This window comes from Dendrobates tinctorius, unplaced genomic scaffold, assembly GCF_039654945.1.
Source record: "Dendrobates tinctorius isolate UK_male_01 unplaced genomic scaffold, ASM3965494v1 ptg000037l, whole genome shotgun sequence".
Classification (NCBI taxonomy): domain Eukaryota; kingdom Metazoa; phylum Chordata; class Amphibia; order Anura; family Dendrobatidae; genus Dendrobates; species Dendrobates tinctorius.
The window spans coordinates 22,103,735-22,119,271 of NW_027361705.1; the positions used below are offsets into that span (position 1 = coordinate 22,103,735).

The 15,537-nt window shown below is 49.8% G+C and overlaps 1 protein-coding gene across 1 annotated transcript in view; it reads left to right on the forward strand.

Annotated features, from left to right (window-relative positions):
- Positions 1-15,537, forward strand: part of LOC141088043 (SITS-binding protein-like) — a 141,525-nt gene that overhangs the window by 67,567 nt on the left and 58,421 nt on the right. Inside the window, exon 7 of the mRNA XM_073573901.1 lies at positions 276-412. Within this exon, the coding sequence (XP_073430002.1) occupies positions 276-412 (137 nt within the window). The remainder of the gene's footprint in view (positions 1-275; positions 413-15,537) is intronic.

Here is a 15,537-nt window from a genome sequence, read left to right on the forward strand (position 1 = left end):
CAGCTAGGTTAGCACTGATGACCATGCCTTGTTTAAATTTGCTCAGTTCATCCAATTTTTGCATTCTAAAGTGGATTTGCACAGAAACTGATTGACGCTACACTTGATCGCTTAATGTAATGCTAATTTCCATACTGGGAGGATAGAATTGAGAAAGGGCAGGCACCTATAAAATAGCGGTCGCTCACTGTAAGTATGGGTTGAGCTTTACAATATGGTTTGAAAGATAATAGTTGAGTAAAATTTCATACCAAAAATCTGTTTTTCATTATCAGATCAAATCATTTGCCACTCTTTGTTCAGATGCCTCCACTTCGCTCAGATTGGAGTTACCGTGGACTAAAAGGAATCGTCCCGTCTGTTCTACACTACAGTTTGTTAGGATACAATTTTTTCATTCCAGATGCCGTAGGTAAATGTTGCTTTTTTGCATTTATTGATTTTATTAACAGCAATGTTTGTTTGCTTCCACTTTTTATATTCTCAAACCTTTCTATACTACTTGTCCTGTCCCTGCCCTAACTAACATCTCCACCATTATGCACTGGTGCTACTAAAAATCCTCAATGTCCAAGCAGACCTAAAAAATAGTGATACATGATGGTACCTAAAACTGGATATATTATTAAAAAATGAAAGACCAAGGCTGACCATCCACATCAGAAACCCAATAGCAGAATGTTTGTTGGCCAACAGCTTTCTATCTCAATCTCCTCATACACTGCAAGAATATTAAGTGTGGATATAGTGTGTGTGTGTTATGTATTGGGGAGAGGGGACCTCTTTACAATTATAAGTTTTGTAAAGAACTCACAGCAGTAAAATGTTCTGAACACAGATATATACTACACTGCATGCCTTCTCAAAGAAGGCAATTCATCACTCTCAAGGAACATAAAACTCAAGCAGTGGGAGGTCTGAAGAGTACATCACATAGGATGCACTGATACTGCTGAATATATATCACATAGGATAGGCTGAGTCTGCTGCATACACATCACATAAGATGCAGTAAGATTGCCACATATGCATCACATAGGAGCCACTGAGATTGCTGTATATACGTCACGAGTAGAGTTGAGCGACTTTGGTCGGATCGGGTTTCATGAAACAAAATTTGTTTCAGATGAAACTGGTCCGACTAGGGCAAAAAAAAATAGTTTCGTCCGAAACCCGACCCCAATGCAAGTCAATGGGGATTAAAAGTCGGCATTGAGCGGATGACATTCATCCACTCAATGCCGACCTTTATTCCCCATTGACTTGCATTGGGGTCGGGTTTCGGATGAAACTCCGACTTTTTTTGCCCTAGTCGGACCAGTTTCATCTGAAACAAATTTTGTTTCATGAAGCCCGATCCGACCAAAGTCGCTCAACTCTAGTCACAAGGAGGTTTTCTCAAACTTCATCAACTACCATCAACTGTCTGGGATGATTTAGCGAATCCTGCTTTGAGCAGGGGGTTGGACCAGATGACCCAAGAGATCCCTTTCACCTCTACGATTCTATGATTCTATCATGGAGGCGAAGTCTGTGGATACTACAGATTCTTAAACTCCTCCTTGTGACTCCATTGATATCTATGATCAGCACAGAGTGACTAGGGTGTCAACTCTTAGAGCTGCAGCTCCTAGGCAGGTAAGGAAGAGTTAATATCTTTTCTGGGCTGAGGCTGGTAATTGCCTTTGGTCCATGCTGCTCTTTCTCTATGTAAACTAGTTCTGCTTTACATGTAATGCCAGCAATGGTTTCTCTTTCCTGTTCTGGAGAGGTGAACATCTTCTGGTAATTAGTGGTTATTTCCAAATTTGTTACAAGTGGTTTGATTGGTTAACCCTTTCCTTTTTCTCTAGAAGTCTTTATATTACTTTGTTGCCTCTCAGGCTTTACACTTTATATTCCTTTGTGTATTTCCCTGAGAGAGTGTTGTGTGATGGTGCTTCCATTTTGCCCTGTCTGTCATGTTTGTATTTCCCCCATACACTGCACAGACTAGTGCTATTTAGGAGCATAGGAAGGAATGAGGCATAGCCATCCCCACCTTCAGGGGTAACCCTGGGGACAGGGATAGCTAGGGACCCCTAGCCTGAGGGTCAGTATAGGTGCACATTTGCTATTCCGCACTCACACCTTGACAATATACATCCCTTTGGAGACACTGAGACTCCTGTATTCACATAACATAGTAAACATTAAGGCTGATGTATATACATGGCATAGGATACACCAAGACTGGTGTATATTTCACATAGAACACTGGAAATGATGTATATATCACATAGGAATTACTGGGACGGGTGCATATATATTACAATGAAGACACTGGGACTGGTACATATATCTCATAAGAGATGCTGGGTTTGGTATATATGTCACATAGGAGACATTTGGGCTGATATATATACATCATTTTGGAGCCACTTGAGTGGAGTATATTTATTTCATAGCAGATGCTGGGATTGGTATATATATATCACATAGGAGACACTGGGAAAGGTGTATATATATATATATCACATAGGAGATGCTGGAACTAGTATATACATCACATTGGAGACATTTGGGCTTTTGTATATACATCACATAGGAGACACTGGAACATATATCACCTAAGAGATACTGGGGCTAGCAGGGCTGCCACTAGGAATTTCGGGGCCCCATACTGGCAAAACTTATGGGGCCCCCCTTGAGACTCCGCCCAGGCTCCACCCCCAGTTCCGCCTCCACCTTAGCTCCTCCACCATGCGAACCTTCCAAAATCCAACTGCCCTTTCTTGGAAAAACGGCTGAGCTGCAGGTGGAGACAGTCAGCATGCTGGTACTGTGCAGCACAGTCTGCTGGCTAAAAGGAAAGGACAATGGCTGAGCTGCAGGTGGAGACAGTCAACATGCTGGTACTGTGCAGCACATTCTGTGCTGGCTAAAAGGATTGGATAACGGCTGAGCTGCAGATGGGGACAGTCAAAATACTGGTACTGTGCAGCACAGTCTGCGCTGACTAAAAGGATAGGACAACGGCTGAGCTGCAGGTGGAAACAGTCAGCATGCTGGCACTGTGCAGCACACTCTGTGCTGGCTAAAAGGATAGGACAACAGCTGAGCTGCAGGTGGAGACAGTCAGTGTGCTGGCACTGTGCAGCACAGTCTGTGCTGACTAAAAGGATAGGATAATGGCTGAGCTGTGTAGGTGGAGACAGTCAGCATGCTGCCACTGTGCAGCACAGTCTGTGCTGGCTAAATGGATAGGACAATGGCTGAGCTGCAGGTGGAGACAGTCAACATGGTGGTACTGTGCAGCACAGTCTGTACTGCTGACTAAAAAGATAGGAGTCAGACAATGGTTGGCTGAGCTGCAGGTGGAGTGGAGAGACATTCTGTGTCAGGTGCATGGAGTCCAGCATAGCCCCTTCACGGGAATGAGTCACAGAAATGAATGCAGCAACAAGCTGTTTGTCAGGTAGCAGCTACAGAGCCCTCTCCTCTGTATAGGCCAGGCATGTAGAAACGCCGTGTGTGTCAGGTAGCAGCTGCAGAGCCCTCTCTGTATAGGCCAGGCCAGGCATGTAGCAGCACTGTGTGTGTCAGGTAGCAGCTGCAGAGCCCTCTCCTCTGTATAGGCCAAGCATGTAGCAGCGCTGTGTGTGTCAGATAGCAGCTGCAGAGCCCTCTCCTCTGTATAGGCCTGGCATGTAGCAGAGCTGTGTGTGTCAGGTAGCAGCTGCAGAGCCCTCCAATGTGTATAGTCCAGACATGTAGCAGAGCTGTGTGTGTCAGGTAGCAGCTGCAGAGCCCTCTAATGTGTATAGGCCAGGTATGTAGCAGGGCTGTGTGTGTGTCAGGTAGCAGCTGCAGAGCACTCTCCTCTGTATAGGCCAGGCATGTAGCAGAGCTGTGTTTGTCAGATAGCAGCTGCAGAGCACTCTCCTCTGTATAGGCCAGGCATGTAGCAGAGCTGTGTTTGTCAGGTAGCAGCTGCAGAGCCTCTCCTCTGTATAGGCCAGGCATGTAGCAGGGCTGTGTGTGTCAGGTAGCAGCTGCAGAACCCTCTCCTGTGTATGGGACAGGCATGTAGCAGAGCTGTGTTTGTCACTTAGCAGCTGCAGAGCCCTCTCTGTATAGGCCAGGCATGTAGCAGAACTGTGTGTGTCAGGTAGCAGCTGCAGAGCACTCTCCTCTGTATAGGCCAGGAATGTAGCAGAGCTGTGTGTGTCAGGTAGCAGCTGCACAGCCCTCTAATGTGTATAGGCCAGGCATGTAGCAAAGCTGTGTGTGTCAGGTAGCAGCAGCAGAGCCCTCTAATGTGTATAGGCCAGGCATGTAGCAGAGCTGTGTGTGTCAGGTAGCAGCTGCAGAGCCCTCTCCTGTGTATGGGACAGGCATGTAGCAGAGCTGTGTGTGTCAGGTAGCAGCTGCAGAGCCCTCTCCTGTGTATGGGACAGGCATGTAGCAGAGCTGTGTGTGTCAGGTAGCAGCTCCAGAGCACTCTCCTCTGTATAGGCCAGGCATGTAGCAGAGCTGTGTGTCAGGTAGCAGCAGCAGAGCCCTCTCCTGTGTATGGAACAGGCATGTAGCTGGGCTGTGTTTGTCAGGTAGCAGCTGCAGAGCCCTCTCTTGTGTATGGGACAGGTATGTAGCAGAGTTGTATGTGTCAGGTAGCAGCTGCAGAGCCCTCTCTGTATAGGCCAGGCATGTAGCAGAGTTGTGTGTGTCAGGTAGCAGCTGCAGAGCCCTCTCTGTATAGGCCAGGCATATAGCAGAGCTGTGTGTGTCAGGTAACAGCTGCAGAGTACTCTCTGCTGTATAGGCCAGGCATGTAGCAGAGGTGTGTGTGTCAGGTAGCAGCTGCAGAGCCCTCTAATGTGTATAGGCCAGGTATGTAGCAGGGCTGTGTGTGTGTCAGGTAGCAGCTGCAGAGCACTCTCCTCTGTATAGGCCAGGCATGTAGCAGAGCTGTGTTTGTCAATTAGCAGCTGCAGAGCCCTCTCTGTATAGGCCAGGCATGTAGCAGAACTGTGTGTGTCAGGTAGCAGCTGCGGAGCCCTCTCCTCTGTATAGGCCAGGAATGTAAAAGCTGTGTGTGTCAGGTAGCAGCTGCAGAGCCCTCTAATGTGTATAGGCCAGGCATGTAGCAAAGCTGTGTGTGTCAGGTAGCAGCTGCAGAGCCCTCTAATGTGTATGGGCCAGGCATGTAGCAGAGCTGTGTGTGTGTCAGGTAGCAGCAGCAGAGCCCTCTCCTCTGTATAGGCCAGGCATGTAGCAGAGCTGTGTGTGTCAGGTAGCAGCTGCAGAGCCCTCTCCTGTGTATGGGACAGGCATGTAGCAGAGCTGTGTTTGTCAATTAGCAGCTGCAGAGCCCTCTCTGTATAGGCCAGGCATGTAGCAGAACTGTGTGTGTCAGGTAGCAGCTGCGGAGCCCTCTCCTCTGTATAGGCCAGGAATGTAACAGCTGTGTGTGTCAGGTAGCAGCTGCAGAGCCCTCTAATGTGTATAGGCCAGGCATGTAGCAAAGCTGTGTGTGTCAGGTAGAAGCTGCAGAGCCCTCTGTGTATGGGCCAGGCATGTAGCAGAGCTGTGTGTGTGTCAGGTAGCAGCAGCAGAGCCCTCTCCTCTGTATAGGCCAGGCATGTAGCAGAGCTGTGTGTCAGGTAGCAGCTGCAGAGCTCTCTCCTGTGTATGGGACAGGTATGTAGCAGAGTTGTGTGTGTCAGGTAGCAGCTGCAGAGCCCTCTCTGAATAGGCCAGGCATGTGGCAGAGTTGTGTGTGTCAGGTAGCAGCTGCAGAGCCCTCCCTGTATAGGCCAGGCATATAGCAGAGCTGTGTGTCAGGTAGCAGCTGCAGAGCCCTCTCTGTATAGGCCAGGCATGTAGCAGAGCTGTGTGTGTGTCAGGTAGCAGCTCCAGAGCACTCTCCTCTGTATAGGCCAGGCATGTAGCAGTGCTGTGTGTGTCAGCTAGCAGCTGCAGAGCCCTCTCCTCTGTATAGGCCAGGCATGTAGCAGAGCTGTGTGTGTCAGGTAGCAGCTGCAGAGCCCTCTAATGTGTATAGGCCAGGTATGTAGCAGGGCTGTGTGTGTGTAAGGTAGCAGCTGCAGAGCACTCTCCTCTGTATAGGCCAGGCATGTAGCAGAGCTGTGTTTGTCAGATAGCAGCTGCAGAGCACTCTCCTCTGTATAGGCCAGGCATGTAGCAGGGCTGTGTGTGTCAGGTAGCAGCTGCAGAACCCTCTCCTGTGTATGGGACAGGCATGTAGCAGAGCTGTGTTTGTCACTTAGCAGCTGCAGAGCCCTCTCTGTATAGGCCAGGCATGTAGCAGAACTGTGTGTGTCAGGTAGCAGCTGCAGAGCCCTCTCCTCTGTATAGGCCAGGAATGTAGCAGAGCTGTGTGTGTCAGGTAGCAGCTGCACAGCCCTCTAATGTGTATAGGCCAGGCATGTAGCAAAGCTGTGTGTGTCAGGTAGCAGCTGCAGAGCCCTCTAATGTGTATTGGCCAGGCATGTAGCAGAGCTGTGTGTGTGTCAGGTAGCAGCAGCAGAGCCCTCTCCTCTGTATAGGCCAGGCATGTAGCAGAGCTGTGTGTGTCAGGTAGCAGCTGCAGAGCCCTCTCCTGTGTATGGGACAGGCATGTAGCAGAGCTGTGTGTGTCAGGTAGCAGCTCCAGAGCACTCTCCTCTGTATAGGCCAGGCATGTAGCAGAGCTGTGTGTCAGGTAGCAGCTGCAGAGCACTCTCCTGTGTATGAGACAGGCATGTAGCAGTGCTGTGTTTGTCAGTTAGCAGCTGCAGAGCCCTCTCTGTATAAGCCAGGCATGTAGCAGAGCTCTGTGTGTCAGCTAGCAGATGCCAAGCCTTCTCCTGTGTATGGGACAGGCATGTAGCTGGGCTGTGTTTGTCAGGTAGCAGCTGCAGAGCCCTCTCTTGTGTATGGGACAGGTATGTAGCAGAGTTATGTGTGTCAGGTAGCAGCTGCAGAGCCCTCTCTGTATAGGCCAGGCATGTAGCAGAGTTGTGCGTGTCAGGTAGCAGCTGCAGAGCCCTCTCCTGTGTATGGGACAGGCATGTAGCAGAGCTGTGTTTGTCACTTAGCAGCTGCAGAGCCCTCTCTGTATAGGCCAGGCATGTAGCAGAACTGTGTGTGTCAGGTAGCAGCTGCAGAGCCCTCTCCTCTGTATAGGCCAGGAATGTAACAGCTGTGTGTCAGGTAGCAGCTGCAGAGCCCTCTAATGTGTATAGGCCAGGCATGTAGCAAAGCTGTGTGTGTCAGGTAGCAGCTGCAGAGCCCTCTAATGTTTATAGGCCAGGCATGTAGCAGAGATGTGTGTGTGTCAGGTAGCAGCAGCAGAGCCCTCTCCTCTGTATAGGCCAGGCATGTAGCAGAGCTGTGTGTCAGGTAGCAGCTGCAGAGCCCTCTCCTGTGTATGGGACAGGTATGTAGCAGAGTTGTGTGTGTCAGGTAGCAGCTGCAGAGCCATCTCTGTATAGGCCAGGCATGTGGCAGAGTTGTGTGTGTCAGGTAGCAGCTGCAGGCCCTCTCTGTATAGGCCAGGCATATAGCAGAGCTGTGTGTCAGGTAGCAGCTCCAGAGCACTCTCCTCTGTATAGGCCAGGCATGTAGCAGTGCTGTGTTTGTCAGGTAGCAGCTGCAGAGCCCTCTCTGTATAGGCCGGGCATGTAGCAGAGCTGTGTGTGTCAGCTAGCAGCTGCCGAGCCCTCTCCTGTGTATGGGACAGGCATGTAGCAGGGCTGTGTTCGTCAGGTAGCAGCTGCAGAGCCCTCTCTTGTGTATGGGACAGGTATGTAGCAGAGTTGTGTGTGTCAGGTAGCAGCTGCAGAGCCCTCTCTGTATAGGCCAGGCATGTAGTAGAGTTGTGTGTGTCAGGTAGCAGCTGCAGAGCCTTCTCTGTATAGGCCAGGCATATAGCAGAGCTGTGTGTGTCAGGTAGCAGCTGCAGAGCCCTCTCCTGTGTATGGGACAGGCATGTAGCAGAGCTGTGTGTGTCAGGTAGCAGCTGCAGAGCCCTCTAATGTGTATAGGCCAGGCATGTAGCAGAGCTGTGTGTGTGTGTCAGGTAGCAGCAGCAGAGCCCTCTCCTCTGTATAGGCCAGGCATGTAGCAGGGCTGTGTGTGTCAGGTAGCAGCTGCAGAGCCCTCTCCTGTGTATGGGCCAGGCATGTAGCAGAGCTGTGTGTGTCAGGTAGCAGCAGCAGAGCCCTCTCCTCTGTATAGGCCAGGCATGTAGCAGAGCTGTGTGTCAGGTAGCAGCTGCAGAGCCCTCTCCTGTGTATGGGACAGGTATGTAGCAGAGTTGTGTGTGTCAGGTAGCAGCTGCAGAGCCATCTCTGTATAGGCCAGGCATGTGGCAGAGTTGTGTGTGTCAGGTAGCAGCTGCAGGCCCTCTCTGTATAGGCCAGGCATATAGCAGAGCTGTGTGTCAGGTAGCAGCTCCAGAGCACTCTCCTCTGTATAGGCCAGGCATGTAGCAGTGCTGTGTTTGTCAGGTAGCAGCTGCAGAGCCCTCTCTGTATAGGCCGGGCATGTAGCAGAGCTGTGTGTGTCAGCTAGCAGCTGCCGAGCCCTCTCCTGTGTATGGGACAGGCATGTAGCAGGGCTGTGTTCGTCAGGTAGCAGCTGCAGAGCCCTCTCTTGTGTATGGGACAGGTATGTAGCAGAGTTGTGTGTGTCAGGTAGCAGCTGCAGAGCCCTCTCTGTATAGGCCAGGCATGTAGTAGAGTTGTGTGTCAGGTAGCAGCTGCAGAGCCTTCTCTGTATAGGCCAGGCATATAGCAGAGCTGTGTGTGTCAGGTAGCAGCTGCAGAGCCCTCTCCTGTGTATGGGACAGGCATGTAGCAGAGCTGTGTGTGTCAGGTAGCAGCTGCAGAGCCCTCTAATGTGTATAGGCCAGGCATGTAGCAGAGCTGTGTGTGTGTGTCAGGTAGCAGCAGCAGAGCCCTCTCCTCTGTATAGGCCAGGCATGTAGCAGGGCTGTGTGTGTCAGGTAGCAGCTGCAGAGCCCTCTCCTGTGTATGGGCCAGGCATGTAGCAGAGCTGTGTGTGTCAGGTAGCAGCTGCAGAGCACTCTCCTCTGTATAGGCCTGGCATGTAGCAGAGCTGTGTGTGTCAGGTAGCAGCTGCAGAGCCCTCTCCTGTGTATGGAACAGGCATGTAGCAGGGCTGTGTTTGTCAAATAGCAGCTGCAGAGCCCTCCTGTGTATGGGACAGGTATGTAGTAGTTTTGTGTGTGTCAGGTGGCAGCTGCCGAGCCCTCTCTGTATAGGCCAGGCATGTAGCAGAGTTGTGTGTGTCAGGTAGCAGCTGCAGAGCCCTCTCTGTATAGGCCAGGCATGTAGCAGAGCTGTGTGTGTCATGTAGCAGCTGCAGAGCCCTCTCCTGTGTATGGGACAGGCATGTAGCAGGGCTGTGTTTGTCAGGTAGCAGATGCAGAGCCCTCTCCTGTGTATGGGGCAGGCATGTAGCAGAGCTGTGTTTGTCAAGTAGCAGCTGCAGATCCCTCTCTGTATAGGCCAGGCATGTAGCAGAGCTGTTTCTGTCAGGTAGCAGCTGCAGAGCCCTCTCCTGTGTATGGGACAGGCATGTAGCAGTGCTATGTTTGTCAGGTAGCAGCTGCAGAGCCCTCTCTCTATAGGCCAGGCCAGGCATGTAGCAGAGCTGTGTGTGTTAGGTAGCAGCTGCAGAGCCCTCTCCATAATGGGACAGGCATGTAGTAGAGCTGTGTTTGTCAGATAGCAGCTGCAGAGCCCTCTCTGTATAGGCCAGGCATGTAGCAGAGCTGTGTGTGTCAGGTAGCAGCTGCAGAGCCCTCGCCTGTGTCTGCACTAGACATGTAGGACTCAGTCAACATGCGACATGCCTATGGACACTGGAGATTTTTCCCCCACAGCCCCACTCCCGCCCCATTCATCATGAGCCCAGGCCCACATACACCACACGGAGACGTCAGAGAGAGAGACAGACTAAGACACAGACAGGCTACTTACCCTGCCGCTGCCTCATGGCTCTGCCTGCCGTTGGTCAGCGCCTCGCCGTCCACCATCTTCTGCAAGTCCGACTGCTCCCACAGCCTCCCAGTCCCACGTGGTGGCACACTGCAGCTCCGGAATGAAGAAGTGGAGCAGAGAAGTGTGTGATGTCACGTGAGGGTGGCGCTGTGGCTGGCTTGGACCATTGTGCACGGGGGGGGGAGATTGCGGCGCTAGCTGGACTATGGTGCGGGTGGGGGGCCCAGCAGGCGCTGGGTTTTGATTAAAAATAAAGCTGGAGAAGTCTAAGCAAAATTTAGGGGGGCCCTAGTGCGGACCAGGCTGCCAGCGTGCTCGGGCCCCCCTAATCACCGGACCCCATACACTTGAAAGGGCTGTCATGCCCTGATGGCGGCCGTCGGGGCAAGTATATATACATCACACAGGAGACACTTGGGCTCATGCATATACATCACATAGGATACACTGGGACACATAGGAGACACATTTGTACACCAGTCCTGTGTCTCCTATGTTGTAATATTTTCAAAAAGTCGCAAAAGATGCAACGCTAGATTTAAGAGCAGAAAATCATTCCAGGGCGGTCTGGGGTGAAGTTGAGCCAAATTTGGCAACTTTTTAAAAAATCAACATTGATGAATCAGATGTAAACATCTAGAAATGCTAAACTCCACAAAGAAGGAAAAAAAACACAGGCTAGTACATATAATATAGACTTACAAAAGGAGCAAATAGAATAATGAATTGTGTGCAAACAAAAATGGTACAAATAGAATAATGAATTGGGTGAAAACAAAAAAGGGTGCAAATAGAAAAATGAATTGGGTGCAAATAGAATAGTGAATTGGGTGCAAACAAAAAAGCGTGCAAAAGACACAAAATAAACAAGAAAACAGGCGCAAAGCCAATGATTAATCATGGACAATATGTGCACCTAGTCAACTGACTGCCTTGTACTCTTGTTAAAGCCCAACCTCTCATTCTTGACGCTTGTTATGGATGGGGAGAGACAACAAGATCATTTTTAGCTTTGAAACAACTTAAAACATTCATTTAATTATTCAGAACAGATTTATTTGGCCTAGCATTGCCCAGAAATTCTTAGACAGTGTAATGATCCACCACAGACATCTATTCCATGTTATTTTTGTCCAAATGAGTTAATAAACGAGTGGAAAATAGAAACATATTATGTAGTCCAGGATTTTTTTTATATGTCATTATCCAAGTGTGAAAATGCAACCACATGAGTAAAGAACAGCGCAGTTGTTGATTCAGTTCTCAGTTCTAAAAAGACAAAGACCATTTTTTTATTGAAAGGAGTTGAATATTACTAGAGTTGAGCGAAACGAGTCGAAAAAATTCAAAAGTCGCCGACTTTTGGCAAAGTCGGGATTCATGAAACGAAACCCGACCCTAGGATGAGGTCGGCCACGAGGTCGGCGACTTACGCGCCAAAGTCGCGTTTCAAAAGTTTGTTTTGCGCTCTTTTTCAGCCAATCAGGATCCACGGACACTGTGGGCAACGTGATGACATAGGCACGGGTCACCACCATCTTTCAGAAGGGCATGCAAGTGATTGGCTTGCTTTGGTGGGCGTCACAGGGGGTATAAAAGGGCGTGCACGCCGACCGCCATCTTACTTCTGCCGATCTTAGTATAGGGAGAGGTTGCTGCTGATTCTGTAGGGAGAGCGTTAGGCAGGGAAGAAGACAAAAAAACTGCTTCTGCTGCTAGCGATTTGGCCTGCACAACACACCAGTCACTGTGTGTGCAGTGCAAGGGGAGGCTATATAGTGGTGTATCAGTGGTGTTGGTTGTTGGGCTGCCTTCTAAGGCTTCCTGACATTCCTGCATTGCTGTTTACCCACTGCTACGCAAACTGCTTTTTTAAAAGCAATCCCAATTTTTTTTTTTTGTCCTGCTGAGAAGACAAAAAAACTGCTTCTGCTGCTAGCAATTTGGCCTGCACAACACACCAGTCACTGTGTGTGCAGTGCAAGGGGAGGCTATATAGTGGTGTATCAGTGGTGTTGGTTGTTGGGCTGCCTTCTAAGGCTTCCTGACATTCCTGCATTGCTGTTTACCCACTGCTCCGCAAACTGCTTTTTTAAAAGCAATCCAATCTCCCTTATCCTCTAGTCACTTTTGTCACAGCTGTGCCATCGAGCCTGTCACATAGCGCTCAGATATTCATTGGGCCTCACACAATCCAAAAGTGTCCAGTGTCCAAAAGTGTGTGCAGAGATTCAAAATCTCCCTTATCCTCTAGTCACTTTGGTCACAGCTGTGCCATCGAGCCTGTCACATAGCGCTCAGATATCAGTGGGCCTCACACAATCCAAAAGTGTCCAGTGTCCAAAAGTGTGTGCAGAGATTCAAAATCTCCCTTATCCTCTAGTCACTTTGGTCACAGCTGTGCCATCGAGCCTGTCACATAGCGCTCAGATATCAGTGGGCCTCACACAATCCAAAATTGTCCATCCAGTGTCCAAAAGTGTGTGCAGAGATTCAAAATCTCCCCTGTCCTATAGACACCTTGAACCTTGTTTTACATTACTATATAGTTTGTTGGATTTTGTCTACATTTCCACCAAAAATGAGGAAGGCTGGTGGAAGAGGCCGTGGAATTGGGCGGGGGTTGGCAGCTGGTAATGATGGTGTTGGTGGTGGATCTGATGGTAGTGGCAAGAGCAAAATAGGACCAAATGCAGGTGGTGCTGACCCTGCATCATCGTCTGGCTACATAAGGCCTCGAACGCTTAGTTTTCTAGGAGTTGGCAAACCGCTTTTAAAGCCAGAGCATCAGGAAAAAGTTTTGTCTTACATTGCTGACTCAGCCTCCAGCTCTATCGCCTCCTCTTCTTCAGTTGTAAAAAGTAAAAGCACTGAGTCGTCATTGTAGGCTCATGTTCATGAACCACACCTTTCCTTGTGTCCTTCACCCCAACCAAGATTGAAGGATGACGCAGGCCATACTACTGATTACTCCATGGAGCTGTTTTCACATACCATGCCTGGATTATCAAGTGAAATGGTGAATTACCCAGGCCAAGATGAATCTGACATGGAGTGCACTGATGCACAGCCGCTGATGGATGATTCTGCTGGTACATTCACTCAGAGCACTACATTGTCCTCGCAGTGTACAGAGCCAGATTCTGACCCTGATGAGACTCAGGTGCCCCTTCCCGCACACTATACCACCATACACGGTGACACAGAGGAAGGTGCACATGACATAGAAGAGGAGGTGATGGATGACCCAGTTGTTGACCCAGATTGGCATCCATTGGGGGAAGAGGGTGCTGCTTCCAATAGCTCAGATGAGGAGCATCCACAGCAGACATCGACATCGCAACAGCTGTTATCTATCAGATTTTAGAATAAATTCTCGGACTTTTGTGCGCTACCAGATAAATTCACCAATCCAATATTTAGGAGAAAGATTAATCCATTTATTTAGGGAAATAAATGGATTAATCTTTCTCCTAAATATTGGATTGGTGAATTTATCTGGTAGCGCACAAAAGTCCGAGAATTTATTCTAAAATCTGATGTGTAAGCGGTCACAGAGCTGACCTTTGGACGTGCAGCAAGCAGATTACTGATCCTACATGCTTGAACCTCTCCTAAAAAGGGTGAGTATAATCTAGATTACTTTTCCCGCATTAACCCGGATAAGACCCTATTGCGCTCTTTGTGTTCCTTTAGTTTTGACACTTTTCAACAGCTGTTATCTGGCAGGCCCGGAGCACTCCAAAGACAGGTTCCAAACATCAAAAGAGTTGCTGGACAGCTTGTCCAGAGGGTCAAAAGATCACAGCGTGCTAGGCCGCAAAATGTCTGCCAAAGTAGGAAGAGTGCAGTGTGGCACTTTATTGAACAAAATCCTCATGATCAGGCCAAGGTTATCTGTAAGAAGTGCGCAAAGACCTTTAGCCGAGGGAAAAATCTGAAAAATTTGAATACCAGTTGCATGCTTAGACATTTAACCAGCATGCACTTGCAAGCGTGGACACAACACCAAACCTCAAGTGCCACATGTGCAACTGATCACAACGAAGGTAGTCAGCAACGCTACATTGTTTCCCCCACTGTAAGCCCACCAGTTAGCACAGCAGCAAATGTTGAGGTGTCGTTGCAAGACCACAGCAGTCAGGGAATCCCACTGTTATATCAACGAAAGACTGATTCTAGGCCATCAGAAAGAACACCAACTCCATCACCATCATCAACCCTCTCTCAGTCCGCCCTGTCCACCGCTACTTCCACCATATGCAGCTCTCAAGTCCAGCTCACCCTCCCAGACACTATGAGTAGGTCAAGAAAGTACTCAGTCTCTCATCCGCGTACACTGGGTTTGAACGCCCACATTGCCAAACTAATCTCGTTTGAGATGATGCCCTTTCGGTTGGTGGAAAGCACAGCTTTCCGCGAACTCATGGCCTATGCAGTACCACGCTATGACCTACCCAGTCGCCACTTCTTCTCTCGCAAAGCCATTCCAGCCCTCCACCATCATGTGAAAGACCGCATTGTCCATGCACTCAAGCAGTCAGTGAGCGGAAAGGTGCACCTCACAACTGATGCATGGTCCAGTCGGCATGGCCAGGGCGTTACGTGTCCATCACTGCGCACTGGGTTAATGTGGTGGATGCAGGGTCCACAGGGGACAGCGGTGGTGGGACAGTGCTGCCTAGCCCACGGTATAGGAAACAGTTGGCTGTAGGCGTTCGACCCTCCTCCTCCTCCAGAAGCGAAAGCTCGTCCACAGAGCGCAGTCGTACGAGCACTCCATCTGCAGCTGCCACTGTTGCACACGATGTGTCCCCCTATCGAGCAGCTAGTGGAAAGCGTCAGCAGGCTGTGTTGCAGATGATGTGTTTGGGTGACAGACACACCGCCGAGGTGCTGGCCGAGTACTTGAAGCGACAAACTGAGTCATGGCTGGGCAGTGTACATCTTGAGGCAGGCAAGGTAGTTAGTGATAACGGCCGTAATTTTGTGGCAGCCATAGCCCTTTCAAAACTCAGCCACATACCTTGCTTGGCTCACACCTTGAACCTGGTGGTGCAGTGCTTCCTCAAAAATTATCCGGAGTTAACAGCCCTGCTCCAGAAGGTGTGAAGACTGTGCGCGCACATCCGCCGGTCGCCTGTACACTCCGTTCGTATGCAGAAGCTGCAGCGATTGCTCCACCTTCCCAACCACCGCCTCATTATCGACATTGCAACAAGGTGGAACTCCACACTGCACATGGTGGAGCGGCTGTGCGAGCAGAGGCAGGCCATAATGCATTTGTGGGAGGATACACGGCCAGGCACTTTGAGAGCAGACATGGAGTTGACAGGTGTGCAGTGGTCGAAGCTGAAAGACCTTTGTAAAGTCCTTCAGTGTTTTGAGGAATGCACACGGCTGGTAAGCGCAGACGACGCCATCCTAAGCATGAGCATCCCACTTATGCGTCTGCTCATGCAAACTTTGACGCATCTTAAGGAGCAGGCGTCTGCAGCCAATGTTGATGAGGAGGAAGAGGAGG